Source organism: Lepidochelys olivacea, assembly GCF_965140295.1.
Source record: "Lepidochelys olivacea isolate rLepOli2 genome assembly, chromosome: 7".
In the NCBI taxonomy this organism is placed as follows: domain Eukaryota; kingdom Metazoa; phylum Chordata; order Testudines; family Cheloniidae; genus Lepidochelys; species Lepidochelys olivacea.
Genome location: NC_140417.1, coordinates 53,010,898 through 53,031,178, shown reverse-complemented (window position 1 = coordinate 53,031,178; position 20,281 = coordinate 53,010,898). Strand labels below are relative to the sequence as shown.

Genomic DNA, 20,281 nt, shown 5'->3' with positions numbered 1-20,281 from the left:
TTTCTCACATCCCCCCCACCCCCATACACACACAAACTCACTCTCCTGCTGGTAATAGCTCATCCAAACTGACCACTCTTCAAGTTTAAATCCAAGTTAAACCAGAACATCTGGGGGGCGGGGGTAGGGAAAAACAAGAGGAAACAGGCTACCTTGCATAATGACTTAGCCACTCCCAGTCTCTATTTAAGCCTAAATTAATAGTATCCAATTTGCAAATGAATTCCAATTCAGCAGTTTCTCGCTGGAGTCTGGATTTGAAGTTTTTTTGTTTTAAGATAGCGACCTTCATGTCTGTGATTGCGTGACCAGAGAGATTGAAGTGTTCTCCGACTGGTTTATGAATGTTATAATATGGGGAGGAGGTGAGCAGCCCTCAGTGGTGAAAGAACAGATTAAGGACTATTTTGAAAAACTGGACATACACAAGTCCATAGGGCCGGATGCAGTGCATCTAAAGGTGCTTAGTGAGTTGGCTGATGTGATTGCAGAGCAATTGGCCATTATCTTTGAAAACTTGTGGCGATCCGGGGAGGTCCCGGATGATTGGGAAAAGGCAAATAAAGTGCCATTCTTTTTAAAAGAGAGGAAGGAGAATCGGGGGAACTACAGACCAGACAGCCTCACCTCAGTCCCTGGAAAAATCATGGAGCAGGTCCTAAAGGAATGCATTTTGAAGCACTTGGAGAAGAGGAAGGTGATCAGGAACAGCCAACATGGATTCACCAAGGGCAAGTCATGCCTGACCAACCTGATTGCCTTCTATGATGAGATAACTGACTTTGTGGATATGGGGAAAGCAGTGGATGTGATATACCTTGACTTTATGAAAGCTTTTGATACAGTCTCCCACAGTATTCTTGCCAGCAAGTTAAAAAAGTATGGATTGGATGAATGGACTATAAGGTGGATAGAAAGCTGGCTAGATCATTGGGCTCAATGGATAGTGATCAACGGCTCGATGTCTAGCTGGCTTCCAGTATCAAGCAAAGTGTCCCAGGGGGTCTCTCCTGGAGCCGGTTTTGTTCCAGATCTTTATTAATGATCTGGATGATAGGATGGCTTGCACCCTCAACAAGTTTGCGGATGACACTATGCTGTGGGGAGAGGTAGAGATGCTGGAGGGTAGGGATAGGGTCCAGAGTGACCTAGACAAATTGGAAGATTGGGCCAAAAGAAATTTGGTGAGATTCAACAAGTCCTGCACCTAGGATGGAAGAATCCCTTGCACTGCTAGAGACTGGTTAAGCGGCAGTTCTGCAGAAAAGGACCTGGGGATTACAGTGGACAAGAATCATAGAATATCAGAGTTCGAAGGGACCTCAGGAGGTCATCTATTCCAGCCCTCTGCTCAAAATAGGACCAGTCCCCAACTATATCAGGCTGGATATGCATCAACAGTGTGTCCTTGTTGCCAAGAAGGCTAACGGCATATTGGGCTGTATTAGTAGTAGCAGGGGGTTGGACTGGATGACCTCCTGAGAACTCTTCCAATCCTCATCTTCTATGATTCTAAATCAGCTGGACCATTGTTGTGATGTTGGAGCAGAGCAAGAGGATTTCTCAAGCACTCTCTTTGACACTGTCATGTGAATGTAACTGTCCTTTGAAAGGGGATGCCTCGCAGACGCTGCTGAGTATGGATTTGTTTTCAAAAGAACTTAAGGTTGTAGGGCTTGAGGGAAATAAGGGAATTTTTTCAAGTTCTTATTACAAATAAACTATTTTGTATGGACATGTGTAATATATAGTAGATCAAATCCTGCTTGATTTACTCACGTGAGTAACGTTATGGGGCCAAGTCCTGTTTACTGTACTCTTCTAATGATGTGCTGTGGATTGTTGTGATGGATCTTATCACAAATCCTCTCCATGCTGCTGATTGACATGCTACAGGTTTATGGCTTTGTTGGCTGTTCTGTGGCTGGTTTGTTCCTAGTTTAAACTCCTGTGAGATTAGTGGATCTGGGAAAGGGAATTAAGCAACTGTTGAATGAAGGAGAAGTACAGTTAGACCCACTTTATCTGTAAAGTGCATATGTGTAACAGCCTGCATTTAATCATCTCCTAACATGGGAGAGGTAGACTTCTATTCCTTTATGTTGCCATTTTATGCAGATCGTCCTGACGGAGCTGCTCATTGTGCCAAGAACAGATTTGTGTGGGATTGCTCCACAAGCCTGTGTTTTGAATCTCATTTTTTGGTGTTCCCTGCCAATTGGTTGTGCTCATCTTAAAAAGGATTGACTGACACAAAATAGAGGCAGAGGGGGATTTGCCTCTACAATGAGTCATAGCAAAAAAAATCTCTCCACACTATGTATCTACACGTAACTTTGGAGCTGTCTGTGAAAATCCCCCAAAGCAGTTGAATTTATAGGAATACATGTTGGTGTGCCATCCTTTTTTCCCGAATGAAAAAGCAGCCATGTGGCAGCCCAGTTTTAGGTGTGTATTAAGATCTATTTGTGGCACCTTAGAGACTAACTCTAAGGTGCCACAAATGCTCCTTTTCTTTTTGCGAATACAGACTAACATGGCTGCTACTCTGAAACCTATTAAGATCTATGCAATTGTAAATTATGCGCATTGTTAATTAAGCAACTGTTGAATGAAAGAGAAGTGAAATTCAGGAGCAATGAATTCAGTCTGACACACAGTCTATTAATTAAGTTTAAAACGATAGGGAGACTAGGATTTAAAGCAAAATAAGGTCTGAGTTTTCTGTAATCAGATACCTGTATAAAGTTTAAACACAGTCCTCCAAGCCCACTAAGTGGTTCATTCAGATCTTTTCTGTAAACTGTTAATTTTTAGGGGTTACAACTTGGATTTTATTGTTTAAAGTAAGACCTGGGGCCAAATCTTGTTTACCCAACTCAATGGAACAAATAGTCCCATTAAAATCCATGTAAACAGTGTGAAATTATCGTTGGTGTAAATAGCTGCTGCTCACTTGACTTCAGAGCAGTTGCACCTGCTTATAGCAGATCTGAATCTAGCCCCGATCCCTAGTAAACAGCTGGATAACAGGAAGAGAAAAGCAGCTCAATGGGGGTGAGTAAAAGCTAGTTACAAGACATATTTGGAAAAAAAAAACATCCTTTTTGTGTGGCTGAGCTGCTCAGCTCAAATAAGCATGGAAACAAACCTGCAGGGGTTAGTGCTACATTCACCCTGCTCCCTGTGAGGTGACCTGATCACAATGTGAAAATATCTGCTGGTATCACAATGTGCAAATACCCACCAAAATCTGGGCTGGGACCTTTTCCATGTGCAGGAAGAAGAACCTGCAGCCATGATATGAAATTTAAGTAGAGGTCTAGGTTAGGTATGAGGAGGGTTTTTACACTCAGAAACTAGTTACACTCAGAAACAAGGAAACGGTGTGTGTGGCTAGTGTAATAGGATTTTGGGTTGGGTTGGCTGTCTTCAGGCTGTGTGTGTGTAATGTGGGGAGAGGTGGATTGTTCCAGCTACACTGAGAACTGTAGATCCTCCACGGTGCTGCCTAGCTCTGACTGCTCAGTGTCTCTTATGACAGGGACTCCTGGGCCCCAATTCTGAGGTGGATCCTCAGGAAGAAGTGATAGGGGAAAGCCAAATGTAGCTTTATGCTACCCTTGCACCTCCAGGATTCTGGCCCTCTTCTCAGCCACTCCTAATATTGTTTTTGTGTTATGTGCGTTACTCCATAGAATGGGGTGCAATGAATCTTGTGGCTTTATAGTAGTCTGCACGGGCAGAAAGAGCTATTCAGGTAATTAAAATTTAATTTAAAACAGTTAATCACTAAGCAGCTGACTCAGGTTAGGAACAGTACAACTGTCACATCGTTTAAATGCAGTCAGACTTCTGATCATCCCAAAGTTCTTAGGTTAGCTCGTGAAGGCTTTAATGCTATCTGGAGACTGGAGTGAGGAAAGCCAGCACTGAAATTCCTTGGGGTGGGGGTGAGGTTGGGGGAGGAGCTGCTTCTGGGATGGGCTGTTCAATACCGATAATAGAAAAGGAGGACTTGTGGCACCTTAGAGACTAACCAATTTATTAGAGCATAAGCTTTCGTGAGCTACAGAAGTGAGCTGTAGCTCACGAAAGCTTATGCTCTAATAAATTGGTTAGTCTCTAAGGTGCCACAAGTCCTCCTTTTCTTTTTGCGAATACAGACTAACACGGCTGCTACTCTGAATACCGATAATGTGTCTCAGGTATCTTAGCACAAGCTTGGATAGAAGAGTAATGGGGCATGGGCCTGTAACCCATACCCAAGTGTGACGTCAGTGGATTGCTTGTCTAAGGAATACATGTGTGAGGTCTTGGATGTTCTTCTTGCCACTGAGGAGTGGAAAACTTTCCTGTGCGAGTGGTAGGACAGAGGCCAGCAATTTCTGCAGTCTAAGCTTTCGTTATGCTTGCAAGGCAATCTACTAAAAATGGACCTATGTGATACTGTCTCCCCATATGCAGTGGCCAGGATGCAAGAAGCAGTGAGGGAAAGATCTCCTCCTCCTCCTCCTCTTCTCCAGCAGCCAGAGTGGCTTCCAACTGATCACACACCTATTAGCCAAAACCCCTTGGGAAACCTCTGAGCATGACGCAGGGACACTACAGCGCTATGCTAGGAATCCCAGGGCCCTCCCTCTTCCCACCTGCGGGGGTTGTGGTGTGGTTTGGGCTTCTCAGGTGACCACTGTTCCTGTGGAGAGGTGTGTTCCTGCTTCTCACATTTGTGTCTGAGAGCATCCTGCACTCAAGAGGATGAAATGAATACCACCGATACAAATCAAGGGGTTGTAACAGTACCCCTCACATTAAAGTGAGTTTAGTTCTGTCTCTAATTTCGTATAACGGGACATTACAGCCATCTGTGGGAGGGGTGGCTGGTCCACAGGACGAAACTGCTCAAGACTCAGTCTCTTCTTGTGATGTTGTGTTGCATGAGATCAGTCGTCGTTGCTGGGGTAGGCAAGGGGTTCTGCTTTGGAGTCATTGGAAGAACTTCCTCTGGTTAATCACCCAATGTATTTACAGGGGCATCCTTTTCCCCTTGGTAACATCTCATATGCTCTAGGTCAGTGGGAGAAAGAATGCTCAATTGTTACGTGCCAAAATGAGGGCAAGAAATCTCTCCCCTTCCCTTGACATTGCTGTTGAAAGTGAACATGTTGGGGACACACCTTCGGGGTTTTCACTCACAGTTGTCACGATAAATGTGTACTAGAAGAGAGAGTGATTAGTGAAGGGGAGACATGCATGTTTGATGTGGAAGAAAACCCTTTTTGTCCCTGAGAGCCACCTGGGATGTGGGAAGCATGAGTTTCTCTCTGCAGTAATAGTGCTGAAGCCTGGGAGATCCTGATGAGGTGCTGTTGAAGTGCTGGTTAAGCAAGTTAGAGCTGCCTCGGAGAAGTGGTAACTTGCATTCCTTTTATCTTCTAAAACCTGAACAAAACGCTTTGCAGGTATAGGATGTCAATCTAGTGCCTTCCACTAATAACCCCAACTCTGCTGTGGGGGGGAAGGTATCCTCCTCAGTTCACCTTTTGGGATCTGTTTCCTCATATGTAAAATGATTTGCCCAAGGTTCCACAGCAACTCCATGGGAGGAACTGGGAATAGACCTTTGGGTGCCCAGTTCTGGCCCCACACATTCCTTTAAGACCAATTTAATCTGTCTTGGTAACATCTGGCCTGTCTCCCATGGGCTTTTGATGGCCATGGTGCGGGGGGAGGCTAAATGGCAAAACCCAATATTTGAATGAGACCTGTCAGTTCACATCTGGGATGAGACTTTTTAAAAACAAAGATTTGTCTAGACACTGGAGAATGCCTGACCCTTCAGAAGAGTAGGCATCTGCTGCATTTCCTCTTTTCCATGCACCGGCTTGCTGATACCGTATACTGTACTGGTGACTTTATCACTGGTGCCTTATGTACTTAGTTTGCAAAGTGCTTAGGGATGGAAGGTGCTGTATCAAATGCTAACTAATGTTGATCACTGTTTGGATAGGTTTCTGCAGCATAAATGGAGGGCTCCTCAGTTTGTTTTAGATGTTAGTTTGTTTAATCATTTAAATAAAATAAGATGGATAGTAATTGGCAGACAAGAAAGGGTCCATTGTTGGGCAGCACCGCTCACTGTGTGGTTTTTTCAGGGCTGGCAAGAAACATTTAATTTTGTTTCAAAATGTGGATCACTTTACAAAATGAGCTTGGAGCAGAATAACCTTTTGGCCACTGGCTATGCATCAGCCTGGGCGCATTTGTTAATTTCTTGCTGTTGGCTAGTGAAATGGGCATGAAGGATGACCGCCCACCAGGGATCCCTTTCCTTAAGTCACCATGTCATTCTTCACACTTTCAGTACAGCATTTGTCAAGGCAGCCAATGTGATCCGGCCCATAGAACGCTGAAGAGCATTCTGCCTCCTCAGCTCTTTTCATGGCCAACCCAGCATGCTAGGGGCTACTGCCATTCCTTTGCCTCTCTCCTAATTGAATGCATCAGACTGCTGTATCTATGCTGGCAAAAACAGGCCCAGTAATTCACCCCTTGTGGCCTCTGGTGCGGCTCCACTTGTCTTTTAGCGATGATGGAGGCAGTAGTGTGGTGGGGCTCCAGGTGTTTATTACTGCAGCATCAGTAGATCCTGCTTGGAACAAAAATGCCCAAGCACTGTCTGTCCTGCTACTTCCCCCATTGCTGCCCTGTGTGGAGCTGCTCCAGTGGTGAAAGGTGGATCCCATTTTTTGCCAGGTATAGACATGGCCCAGGATGGTTCTCCTACAATGTGACTCATTGCCTGCTGGTCCTGATGAAACTTGCACAGGTGCCAACTCTGTGTCAGTTTCGGCAAATTCCTCACCTCACTTCCCAGTTTGACCCACCTCCCCTGTTTTTCCTGGTGTCATGGACAAATCAGACACTGGCACAGGCTTCAGGGTAAGGGGTGGTTAGTGGCAAGGAGCAGTGAAGGCAGGGTAAGTAGGGATTTGCGCCTACCAAAAATCCCAGCTGACAAAAACTCTTCTTGGTCCAGCACTCCCAGTGGTCTCCTGGAAATGAGCCAGTACCCAGGCGGCTTCCACCTGGCCATTAACTGTTCTCATAAAGAAAAGGAGTACTTGTGGCACCTTAGAGACTACCAAATTTATTTGAGCATAAGCTTTCGTGAGCTACAGCTCACTCATAAAAGTTGTGCAGTTCTGGTCTCCCATGTTTAAGAAGGATGAATTCAAACTGGAACAGGTACAGAGAAGGGCTACTAGGATGATCCAAGGAATGGAAAACTTGCCTTATGAAAGGAGACTCAAGGAGCTTGGCTTGTTTAGCCTAACTAAAAAGAAGGTTGAGGGGAGATATGATTGCTCTCTATAAATATATCAGAGGGATAAATACCGGAGAGGGAGAGGAATTATTTAAGCTCAGTACCAGTGTGGACACAAGAACAAATGGATATAAACTAGTCATTGGGAAGTTTAGACTTGAAATTAGACGAAGGTTTCTAACCATCAGAGGAGTGAAGTTTTGGAATAGCCTTCCAAGGGAAGCCGTGGAGGCAAAAGATCTATCTGGCTTTAAGATTAAACTCGATAAGTTTATGGAGGAGATGATATGATGGGATAACATGATTTTGGCAATTAATTGATCTTTAAATATTCATGGTAAATAGGCCTAATGGCCTGTGATGGGATGTCAGATGGGGTGGGATGTGAGTAACCCAGGAAAGAATTTTCTGTAGTATCTGGCTGGTGAATCTTGCCCATATGCTCAGGGTTTAGCTGATCACCATATTTGTGGTTGGGAAGGAATTTTCCTCCAGGGCAGATTGGAAGAGGCCCTGGAGGTTTTTTGCCTTCCTCTGTAGCATGAGGCACGGGTCACTTGCTGGAGGATTCTCTGCTCCTTGAAGTCTTTAAACCACGATTTGAGGACTTCAGTAGCTCAGACATAGGTGAGAGGTTTTTCGCAGGAGTGGGTGGGTGAGATTCTGTGGCCTGCGTTGTGCAGGAGGTTGGACTAGATGATCATAATGGTCCCTTCTGACCTTAGTATCTATGAATCTATAAGTGGATCGAATAGGTGGTCCTCCCACGTTTCTTGCTTTAGATGGAGCCCCATTGCACCACTGTGCTCTCAGTAATTCTGAGAAATGAGCTTCCCCTTTATGCCATAAAGCACAATTCTGTTCTCTTTAGGTAGGAGCCTCATTAAATGTCACCAGCACAGTCTCGTTGGGTAACTTGTCCTTCACACGAGCCAGATGCAAAAATGGATATATTTAAGTATCTACATTGAGGAAAAAGAAAAGGAGTACTAGTGGCACCTTAGAGACTAACCAATTTATTTGAGCATAAGCTTTTGTGAGTTACAGCTCACTTCATTAGTCTCTAAGGTGCCACTAGTACTCCTTTTCTTTTTGCGAATACAGACTAACACAGCTGCTACTCTGAAACCTACATTGAGGAAGTAGCTGGGGACAACAGGTAAGGGGAGTCATATAGTATTGGCAAGAGCTACTCTATGAAAATTGCTGATGGTGGTTTCAGGCAGCAAAGGTCGGATTTGCTGGCACAGGTTGACAGCACTTACTTTCATTTGTGAGATGTGGCTACAGTGGACTGATGGTGGGATCAAATTTTTAATGGAGGAGGGTTTTGTGCTGCTGTTCAGAGAGAGGGCTGGGAATTGGGGAGACAGGCAGCAGATTGCTCAACTTCTGACCAGTCAAAAACAACTTATTTGTGCAATGCAAATTCAATTACTCGACCCCAGGCTGGATACTCCCGTGTGGTAGTCAAGCCCTCACTCTTCCCATATCCAGCTTGATAATGAAAGCAATTAAGTCACCCTGGTCTCAGTCCTGATTCTTACTCTGAAGGAGGAGATATGAACCGGGGGAGTGATTCTGCTGTCATTCAAACCAGTGGCAAACTCCCAGTGACTTCAGCAGGCTTGGGCCTAAAATCTCTCTTGCTAGTGTGTCAGGGTTGCATGGCCTGTGATTTGACTCAGTCTGAGAAGCTAACAGACTACTCCCTCCTGTCCACGCTGATACCCGAACCATTAAAACAAAGGGCCCAGTGTGACAGTTGTTACTTAAGCAAATATCTCATTGATTTCAACGGTCATTTTGCCAAGTGAAGGTGTAGGATCAAGCCTGTGCCTTATGGGTTATGGTTTGTTTAGCCCTGTTCACATGTTGGCTGGGTAAGCCACATGAACTGGACCACATTTTAGATGGTTCCACTGATCTAGTTTCAGGGGCCCAAGACAGAATTCTGTTTTCTGGTTATAAACACTTGTAGAGTTTCCATAGGTGTCCAAGTTTTATGCACTGCTGACAGAGGGGAAGCAATTTACCAAAAAATTGCTGTTAAAAGTTAGGTGACTTTAATCTGAGATCTCCTCCACTGAGCAGAGAACAGGAAGATCTCACTTTGAAAATCTCCAGGCTCTGGTCAAGACCCTCTTTAGGTGGGGTTTATGTAGGTTGCTGAAGATTGGGGAAGAGTGTCAGGAGAAGAGTCTCAGGAGAAGAGAAAGAAAGGAAAGATAGAGGAGGAAGGGGGGTGTAATTCAATTATTCTCCTCTGTGTATATCTTTCTTGACTATCCTATAGATATGGGATTACTGTGTCTATAGCAAAGCATCGAAATGAACTCAGGATTTTTACGGTATTGTTTTCCTGTGCAAGGTATACTATTTTAGCCTTTTAGCTGCGGGGACCCCACAGCCTCTCCAACACCCCAACCACAGCCCTGAGCCACCTTCCACACCCCAAACCCCTCATCCCTGGCCCTATTCCAGAGCCCACATCCCCAGCTAGAGCCCTCCCCTCCCCCCGCACCATAACCCACTGACCCAAGCCGGAGCCCCCTCTCAGACCCCAAACCCCTCATCCCCGGCCCCACCCCAGAGCCCGCACCCCAGCCAGAGTCTGATGAAAATGAGTGAGGGTGGGGGATAACGAGCAATGGAGGGAGGGGGGAATGGAGCAAGCGAGATGGGGCCTCAGAGAAGGGGTGGGGCATGGGTGTGGCCTGGGGGAGGGGCCTCAGGGCAGGGGTGTTTGGTTTTGTGCGATTAGAAAGTTGGCAGTTCTAGAGGGGTGTCTCCAGCAGTGAGGTTTAGGAGTCTCCCATCCTCTTAACCTCTCTCCAAATCCCCTTTTCCCTGGTCCTCTTCCCCCCCCACAGCCAGAAGGGGATTCAAAGGGCATGACTAGCTGCAAGACTGTCACCTGAACTTTTCAAGGTGACTGCTTGCTCTCTTCTTCCCCTCCAGGGTCAATGTCTCATGCTCAGCCTGTCCCCTGTGGTCAAGGCACAGAGGCCGGGTATCTTTTCAGGGCAGGTTACTCAGAAGTGGCCTGAGCTGTGTCTGGTCTAAGATGAGCTAATGGAGCACAATAAATGACAAAACAGTTAGAGCAGGGCCCTATATTCTCACATTCTGCTTGGGGGTAGGGAGACAGGGACTGTTCCATAATTTGGCAACCCCTCAAAAGTTAGGAGAACCCCTTAGTCCATTGGCTTTCTGGCTCCCAGAAGCTTGCTGCCTGAATTCTGATTGGCTAGCTGTATGCTAGCCTCCAATGAGTTTTGGATGTCCCTTTCCCTGGGACTTGCAGGTTGGACGCTGATTGATTGCCACAATTTAGAGGGAGTGCTTTTCAGTTTGCTTCCCCTCAAGCATGCCCCTTCCCACACATGCGCACATCTCTCCCCATCTTCCCTGGAGGACAAGCCTGGGACAGAAATAAAAATGAGGCAACTGTATATCTTCCTATCTGCAACTCTATGTAATTCCTTTCAAGTTTGGAAGGATTTTCACTTTACAGACCTAATCTGTAACAGGGAGAATTTCAAAGGCAGCATTAGCGGGGAGATGAGCCAGAGACAGATCATGCCAGCTGAGTCAAGCAGGAGAAGAGGAGACTTTATTACTATTCATTAATCATTCAGGAAGGAGGGGCTGGCGTTCCCCTTTGCTAGCCTCCCCTTCTTGTGCTGACATGTTCACTATGAGGCACAGAAGATGCAGGCTGGAAGCAGTCAGGTGAAGGATTTAGTGAAGGTTACATTTCAGGGCAAACCATTATTTACAGAATGACAGAAGTGGGTTTTTAAAGACTTTTATTTCTAATTTGCTTTTTTCTCTTTACTAGGCACCCTGATAATCTCTGCTTAGGTGAGGTGTGTTAGGCTTGGGCCGGGGTCTGCATCAGCCCCCTTGCCCCCAAAATGGCTGTGAGCTTGTACCATCCCTAAGCAGGCAGTTGAGGGTAACACAATATCTCAAGTGCAGCGCAACCACAACATATGTTTTTCTGCAGCCTCCACTAGCTCAGCCCCATGGAGTTGTGATTTGTCAGGCTTTGTTCATCAGGCTTATGTGTCAATGCCTTTGGCTGCCTGTAGACTCTCTAGGTTAAAGCTTTTAGCTGCAGGCAGTGTTGGGTGGCTATTAGAAATGAGCTTGTCCTGGGAGGAAGAGCCAACTGCCTACTTCAGTCTAAGGCAGTATCACACTGGTAATGCTAGTGCATTATTTTTCGTAACCACTTTGAATATTATCTGATTTACAGAGAATAATAAGAAAAAATGAAAATGTCTGTAGACCTCAGTGCCCTTTCCAAGTGGAGTAACAGGCTCTATCCCCATTCTATAGCTGGGGAAACAAAGGCACAAAGTGGCCCAAGGTCACAGAGCAAGTTGATGGCCGAGTCAGGGATACCAGGTCCCTGTCTCCCAAGGCTCAGAACACAGTTTCCTTAGTGATGCATCCAAGCTGCAAAGTTTAGATCCAGATCTGAATTTCCCAAAGCTAAGGGTGCTTGAGAGCTTTGATTTGGGATAGGCTTTAAATTTTAGTAGGCGAATGTTTTCTGTGTCTGGCACATGGCAGACCCTTTCATTAGTTCTGCATTAGGCTATTATGGGAATGTATTGCCTAGTTAAGTGATTTAAAATGGCAGACAGTTACATGAGCACTTTCTTTTAACACATCTGAAGATCTTTGAATTGGTGTCAAGTGTCCAGGTTAAGCTATGGGCATGATGCAGTCATAGAAGAGAGGTGTGAAGAGAATAATATTTCATTATTTGGCATCCCTCCATCTGCAGGAAAAGTGTCCTCCTGCAGCTGTGATGGGATACACAGGGCAGCCCAAGGGAAACAATAGCTGCATCACAATGGACAGGGTCAGTCTGAGGTTCAGATGCAAACAGATGGACATCATACCAAAAGGACTGAAGGTAAAAAATCCATTACAATCTACATACCACACAGACTATGCTGACAGCTTGTGCCACACGCTCTCAAAGAAACTGCGGAACCACCTGATCAACATCCTCTACAGCAAACAGGGAAAGATTAAGAATGAGCTCTCAAAACTGGATACTCTCATAAAAAACCAGCCTTCTACACAAACTTCCTCGTGGCTGGACTTTACGAAAACTAGACAAGCCATTTACAACACACACTTTGCTTCTCTACAAAAGAAAAAGGACACTAAATTATCTAAACTACTACATGCCACAAGGGGCCACAGCAATCGTTCTCTTAACCCACCCAGCAATATTGTTAATCTATCCAGCTATACTCTTAGCCCAGCAGAAGAATCTGTCCTGTCTCGGGGCCTCTCCTTCTGCCCCTCCACCCCCACGAACATGATACAGTTCTGTGGTGACCTTGAATCCTATTTTCGACGTCTCCGACTCAAAGAATATTTTCAACACACCTCTGAACAACATACTAAATCTACAGAGACCTTCCTACCAACACTACAAAAAAAAGGATTCTCGGTGGACTCCTGAAGGTCGAAACAACAGACTGGACTTCTACATAGAGTGCTTCCGCTGACGTGCACGGGCTGAAATTGTGGAAAAGCAGCATTACTTGCCCCATAACCTCAGCCGTGCAGAACACAATGCCATCCACAGCCTCAGAAACAACTCTGACATCATAATCAAAAAGGCTGACAAAGGAGATGCTGTCGTCATCATGAATAGGTCAGAATATGAACAAGAGGCTGCTCGGCAGCTCTCCAACACCACTTTCTACAAGCCATTACCCTCTGATCCCACTGAGGGTTACCAAAAGAAACAGCATTTGCTCAAGAAACTCCCTGAAAAAGCACAATAACAAATCCGCACAGACACATCCTTGGAACCCTGACCTGGGGTATTCTATCTGCTACCCAAGATCCATAAACCTGGAAATCCTGGGCCCCCATCATCTCAGGCATTGGCACTCTGACAGCAGGATTGTCTGGCTATGTAGACTCCCTCATCAGGCCCTACACTACCAGCACTCCCAGCTATCTTCGAGACACCACTGACTTCCTGAGGAAACTACAATCCATCGGTGATCTTCCTGAAAACATCCTCCTGGCCACTATGGATGTAGAAGCCCTCTACACCAACATTCCACACAAAGATGGACTACAAGCCGTCAGGAACACTATCCCTGATAATGTCACTGCAAACCTGGTGGCTGAACTTTGTGACTTTGTCCTCACCCATAACTATTTCACATTTGGGGACAATGTATACCTTCAAATCAGCGGCACCGCTATGGGTACCCGTATGGCCCCACAGTATGCCAACATTTTTATGGCTGATTTAGAACAACGCTTCCTCAGCTCTCGTCCCCTAATGCCCCTACTCTACTTGTGCTATATTGATGCCATCTTCATCATCTGGACCTATGGAAAAGAAGCCCTTGAGGAATTCCACCATGATTTCAACAATTTCCATCCCACCATCAACCTCAGCCTGGACCAGTCCACACAAGAGATCCACTTCTTGGACACTACAGTGCTAATAAGCGATGGTCATGTAAACACCACCCTATACCGGAAACCTACTGACCGCTATTCCTACCTACATGCCTCCAGCTTTCACTCAGACCACACCACACGATCCATTGTCTACAGCCAAGCTCTACGATACAACCACATTTGCTCCAACCTCTCAGACAGAGACAAACACACCTATAAGATCTCTATCAAGCATTCTTACAACTACAATACCACCTGCGGAAGTGAAGAAACAGATTGACAGAGTCAGAAGAGTACCCAGAAGTCACCTACTACAGGACAGGCCTAACAAAGAAAATAACAGAACGCCACTAGCCGTCACCTTCAGCCCCTGACTAAAACCTCTCCAATGCATTATCAAGGATCTACAACCTATCCTGAAGGATGACCCATCACTCTCACAAATCTTGGGAGACAGGCTAGTCCTTGCCTATAGACTGCCCCCCAACCTGAAGCAAATACTCACCAGCAACCACACAACAGAACCACTAACCCAGGAACCTATCCTTGCAACAATGCCCGTTGCCAACTGTGTCCACATATCTCTTCAGGGAATACCATCACAGGGCCTAATAACATCAGCCACACTATCAGAGGCTCGTTCACCTGCACATCTACCAATGTGATATATGCCATCATGTGCCAGCAATGCCCCTCTGCCATGTACATTGGTCAAACTGCACAGTCTCTACGTAAAAGAATAAATGGACACAAATCAGATGTCAAGAATTATAACATTCAAAAACCCAGTCGGAGATCACTTCAATCTCTCTGGTCACTCGATTTCTGATCTAAAAGTGACTATTCTTCAACAAAAAAACTTCAAAAACAGACTCCAACGAGAGACTGCTGAATTGGAATTAATTTGCAAATTGGATACAATTAACATAGGCATGAATAGAGACTGGGAGTGGTTGAGTCATTATACAAAGTAAAACTAATTCCCGTTGTTTATTCCTCCCACCCCCCCACTTCATAGCTGAAAAGTAGGATGAGTCCAAAGAATAAATAATTGTTCCCGTGCACAAGGTTCGTAAGCTCGGTGTGTCCTGGCTCCAGGACATGGTTTAACCTGTGCTTATGTTTCAGATCAGTCCAGTTTTCTCATTTCCTTGGGCTAGTTTCTTAAATAACTGATTAAGCCCTGGTTTGGTCACTGTCTCCTCCCCCGGAGCCATTAAAGGACCTTGCTTGGTGGTTGCAAAGTTGTGAGTGAACATTGCTTAGGGCATGTCTACGCTACAGACCTATATCGGTATCACTACATCGCTCAGGGGTATGAAAATATCAACCCTGAGTGGTGCAGTTATACTGGCCTAACCCACCGTGTAGACAGCAGTGTGTTGGCAGGGGAGCTTCTCCCGTCACCATAGCTACCGCTTTTTGGGGAGGTGGATTAACTACGTTGCTGGGTCGGTGTAGGAGCATCTTCCTTAAAGCGCTAAAGTGGTGCTGCTGCAGCTCTGTACGTGAAGACAAGCCCTAAGTTAGGCTCCGACCTTGCAGTTGGATCTGTGCTTTCCTCTCCACAAAGTCCGTCAAGTTTTGTGTGGGCGCAGGGATCCGCCTGCTCTTATCTGACAGCAGTACAGGGCCCGAGGCCTAGACCCTCAAAGGTATTTGATGCCTGACTCCCATTGGAGTCCAGGGGAATTAGATGACGAGGGCCATAGGCACAGACTCTGTGGGTGCTCTGGGGCTGGAGCCCCTTTGGGGAAAAAATGGTGGTGCTGAGCACCCACTGGTAGCCCCCCAGCGCCTCGGGTGAGGGCGGAACTGGGCAGGAAGAGGCATGGCAGGGTGGGGCCTTGGGGGAAGGGGCGGGGCTGGGGCAAAGCTGGGGGCTGACCACCCCCTGGCAGTTTGAAAAGTCGGCGCCTGTGACGAGGGCTATGGTTCACTACACCGGATGTCTCTCAGCGGTGTGAATACCTGCCCTGCTTTCCAAGAGACATCAGTTACACAGACCACAGTGCTGGTGTGCGCAGCACTATGTCCATGGGAGAGATTAACACTACAGTATTTGTATGGGGTGAATTGAAAAATACTCTTTCTTTTGTTTATCATTTTTACAGTGCAAATATTTGTAATAAAAAATAATATACAGTTTGATTTCAATTACAACCCAAAATACAATATATCTGAAAATGTAGAAAAATATTCAAAATATTTAATAAATTTCAATTGATATTCTATTGTTTAACAGTGCGATTAAAACTGTGATTAATCACGATTAATTGTTTTAATTGCAATTAATTTTTTTGAGTTAATCATGTGAGTTAACTGCGATTAATCAACAGCCCTAATCTGACCTAAAAGATGAGGCCCTCGAGCGATGCTGTGCCCTCATCAATGTTCTGGTTAGGCCAGCACTGTGCTGGTTAGGTCAGCCACAGCCCATTGACCTGAATGGGAGTCTTTCCATTCACCTCAATGGGCTTTGAAACAGGCCCATAGTGCAGGTGTCTCCCATGCCTCTGCATGTTGGCTGTCTTATGAGATGTGACGGAATCGGGGGTGATGGATTCTTCCTAAAAGGGAGGGGGGAGGCCCCCCCCTCCGTGGTTCCATGGCTACCTCTCCGCGTTCCCCTCCAAAAACCCCAGCCAAGCCAGAAGTCAGAGCCAGGCCGGGGAGCGGGGGAACCTCCACCTGTTCGGGGTTGGGGCACAGCTCCACCTCTTACCCCGACCTGGCTCTGGGTTCTGGTCTGGCCTGGGGACGGGGCCTCTGGGGACATGGTAAGAACGGCATGGTCAGCTGTGGGGAGCCATGGACCCTCCTTCTGCCCTGGGCGGGGGGACTCAGGGGACGGGATGGGGATGCTCTCTGGCCCACCCATCCTGGGCAGGTGGAGGGTCTGAGGCTCTGCAGAGCTGCCTGGGCTCTCCATGCTGCTCTTACCTGGGCTGGGCTCCAGCTTCCGGTCTGACTCGGGGGTAGGACCTTGGGGGGGGGGGGGAAGCAGAGGAGCAGGGAGCCAGGCCCATGGCGAAAGGTGGCCCCTTGGCCCCTCTCTGTTCCAGTGCCCCTGGACAAGATCACAGAACCTTGCAGGTGCAGAGACAGAACCATCCATGGCCACAGGAGATAAAGAAGTGTGCTCATTGCTCAGATTAGAGGACATCTTGCTCCCATCTCCGCTGAAGTCCAGGGAAGTGGGTCCTGCAGTGCATCAATGAATCATTTTGCTAGTGTTAAAGAAATGGAAATGTGGAAGAGGAGCCTGAGTGTATGTCAGCGCTCACAGTGCGGCACAGTTCTGCATAAGCTAGGCAAAACCCGATAGAAGCTCCAATGCGTCTGGATATATTAATTCTCTGTATGGCTACCCTGCCATCCCTAAATGTCGTAGTGCTCACAGCAGCACTTGTTAGATATGGGATTAAATTTCCAGCGCTTTGGCTATGTATGCAGAACATCCCATCCTGCTTGAATTGCTCCATTTTTATCTTCCACGTCGCTTACTTCACAGTGGGAAATATTACCCTGCAACTATTTTTTATTTTAATTGACTCATTAAAATGAGAGATGAGGCCTAAACCAAAATCTCAGGCCCAAACCTCACCCCCGTGCTCAGATTTTTAAGCACGTGATCCAGATCTGAACTTGTGTAGCTGCCTTCCATAGTGTACGTTTCTCTGTAATGCTTCTGTCACACTGTTTTTAGCGGATTGCCTCTTTCCGTTTCTAAAGAGCTTGCCTTCCTAATTGCCCACTGTGAGGCCCTCCATGGTGGAGAGCAGTTGCATTCAGTTGCAGAATATTAGTGAGTTGCTGAGCACGCTCGTGCTCTTTCTCTGTTGTGCTTGCTCTCTCTCTCTCTCTCTCTCTCTCTCTCTCTCTGAGACTTTGTTCATTCTTGGTGGTTTTCCTTAGTCATCTAGATGAAGAAATAAATGTTTGAAGTTTGCATATGGGGAAAACATGACATCCCCATATCTATGATTCAAAGCAAAACCCTGGATTCTAATACTTCTGGATTTTTGGGAAATTGGCATCTGGATCTAAACTCCATAGTCCTTTTATTTAAAACATACCTTTTATATTGATTTCTCTTGCCCCGCCCCCGACTCCTTGATATCAACTAGACAACACTTTGTCTGTTTCTGAAATTTGTCTGGGACGTCACTTTGAAGGGACTAGAAATTGTATGGAAGAATCCAGTTTTTCTTGGATTGTTACCTTCTTATTCTCTCCTAGGTGACTCCTGGCAGCAAAGCTGCAATAGCCAATTTATGTATAGGAGATGTCATTGTGGCAATTGATGGGGAGAACACGGATAACATGACACACTTAGAAGCGCAGAACAAAATCAAGAGCTGCATAGATGAGATAACTCTGACAGTTGGCAGGTAAGTCACTGAGAGGATGTGCTCATCCTGGGGGCAACTGTTGTTGTGTTGTACTTTGATGGCAACAGTATCTGATTGGCTTATCTGTCCTGGCCTCTTTTCTGGGTTAAGTGGCATGGTTTGGATTGCAACAATGAATTGCAGTTCAGCCTTTAAACTTAATGCTGTTTGCATGTGTTCGCTGCTCTTTGGCACAATGAAAACAGCAGTCCAGGTGGCCGACTGGCTGATAGTTGGACACATTGCTAGGCCTGTTCTGTGACTCCTGAGAGGAGGAAACTGAAGGAAGGTAAAGTAGCTGGGATCTTTTCATTCTAGTGGACATGTAAGACCAAAGTAATAGCACTCTAGCAGACCCTGGGTTTTATTTTTAAGCACTAAGATACCCCTGTTGTCATAGTAACTAATAACCAAGGTGGAGGAGTAACCACAAGCATGCATCTTCATGATGAATTAATTTAGCACTATGTGGCTTCCTGCTCTGTTAGCTGTTAGCCAGCCAGTTCCGGCCACATACAAGGATAGAATCATAGAATCATAGAATATCAGGGTTGGAAGGGACCCCAGAAGGTCATCTAGTCCAACCCCCTGCTCGAAGCAGGACCAATTCCCAGTTAAATCATCCCAGCCAGGGCTTTGTCAAGCCTGACCTTAAAAACCTCTAAGGAAGGAGATTCTACCACCTCCCTAGGTAACGCATTCCAGTGGTTCACCACCCTCTTAGTGAAAAAGTTTTTCCTAATATCCAACCTAAACCTTCCCCACTGCAACTTGAGACCATTACTCCTCGTTCTGTCATCTGCTACCATTGAGAACAGTCTAGAGCCATCCTCTTTGGAACCCCCTTTCAGGTAGTTGAAAGCAGCTATCAAATCTCCTCTCATTCTTCTCTTCTGCAGGCTAAACAATCCCAGTTCCCTCAGCCTCTCCTCATAACTCATGTGTTCCAGTCCCCTAATCATTTTTGTTGCCCTTCGCTGGACTCTCTCCAATTTATCCACATCCTTCTTGAAGTGTGGGGCCCAAAACTGGACACAGTACTCCAGATGAGGCCTCACCAATGTCGAATAGAGGGGAACGATCACGTCCCTCGATCTGCTCGCTTTGCCCCTACTTATACATCCCAAAATGCCATTGGCCTTCTTGGCAGGACCCTGCACTTATCCTTATTGAACCTCATCAGATTTCTTTTGGCCCAATCCTCCAATTTGTCTAGGTCCTTCTGTATCCTATCCCTCCCCTCCAGCGTATCTACCACTCCTCCCAGTTTAGTATCATCTGCAAATTTGCTGAGAGCGCAATCCACACCATCCTCCAGATCATTTATGAAGATATTGAACAAAACCGGCCCCAGGACCGACCCTTGGGGTACTCCATTTGATACCGGCTGCCAACTAGACATGGAGCCATTGATCACTACCCGTTGAGCCCGACAATCTAGCCAGCTTTCTACCCACCTTATAGTGCATTCATCCAGCCCATACTTCCTTAACTTGCTGACAAGAATACTGTGGGAGACCGTGTCAAAAGCTTTGCTAAAGTCAAGAAACAATACATCCACTGCTTTCCCTTCATCCACAGAACCAGTAATCTCATCATAGAAGGCGATTAGATTAGTCAGGCATGACCTTCCTTTGGTGAATCCATGCTGACTGTTCCTGATCACTTTCCTCTCATGCAAGTGCTTCAGGATTGATTCTTTGAGGACCTGCTCCATGATTTTTCCAGGGACTGAGGTGAGGCTGACTGGTCTGTAGTTCCCAGGATCCTCCTTCTTCCCTTTTTTAAAGATTGGCACTACATTAGCCTTTTTCCAGTCATCCGGGACTTCCCCGGTTCGCCACGAGTTTTCAAAGATAATGGCCAATGGCTCTGCAATCACAGCCGTGTAGCCAGACAGCCCGCCCCCCCCCCTCAGACCAGCATTGCTGGAAACACAGGAGGAAGCAGGAACAGGGCACTTAACATATATTCCAGCACAGCCTTTGAAGCTGTGAAAGCACAGGTGTGCTGCTACAATGTGCCTCTGGGAACAGATACAACGATTAAGTTCACAGCAGGCAGAGGCCCTGTGACAGACATGGCTCTTAGCCCCTACTAA

The 20,281-nt window shown here is 46.2% G+C and overlaps 1 protein-coding gene across 1 annotated transcript in view; it reads left to right on the top strand.

The window, feature by feature from the left end:
* Window positions 1-20,281, top strand: part of PDLIM1 (PDZ and LIM domain 1) — a 101,004-nt gene that overhangs the window by 11,676 nt on the left and 69,047 nt on the right. Inside the window, exon 2 of the mRNA XM_084633566.1 lies at window positions 18,029-18,180. Within this exon, the coding sequence (XP_084489692.1) occupies window positions 18,029-18,180 (152 nt within the window). The remainder of the gene's footprint in view (window positions 1-18,028; window positions 18,181-20,281) is intronic.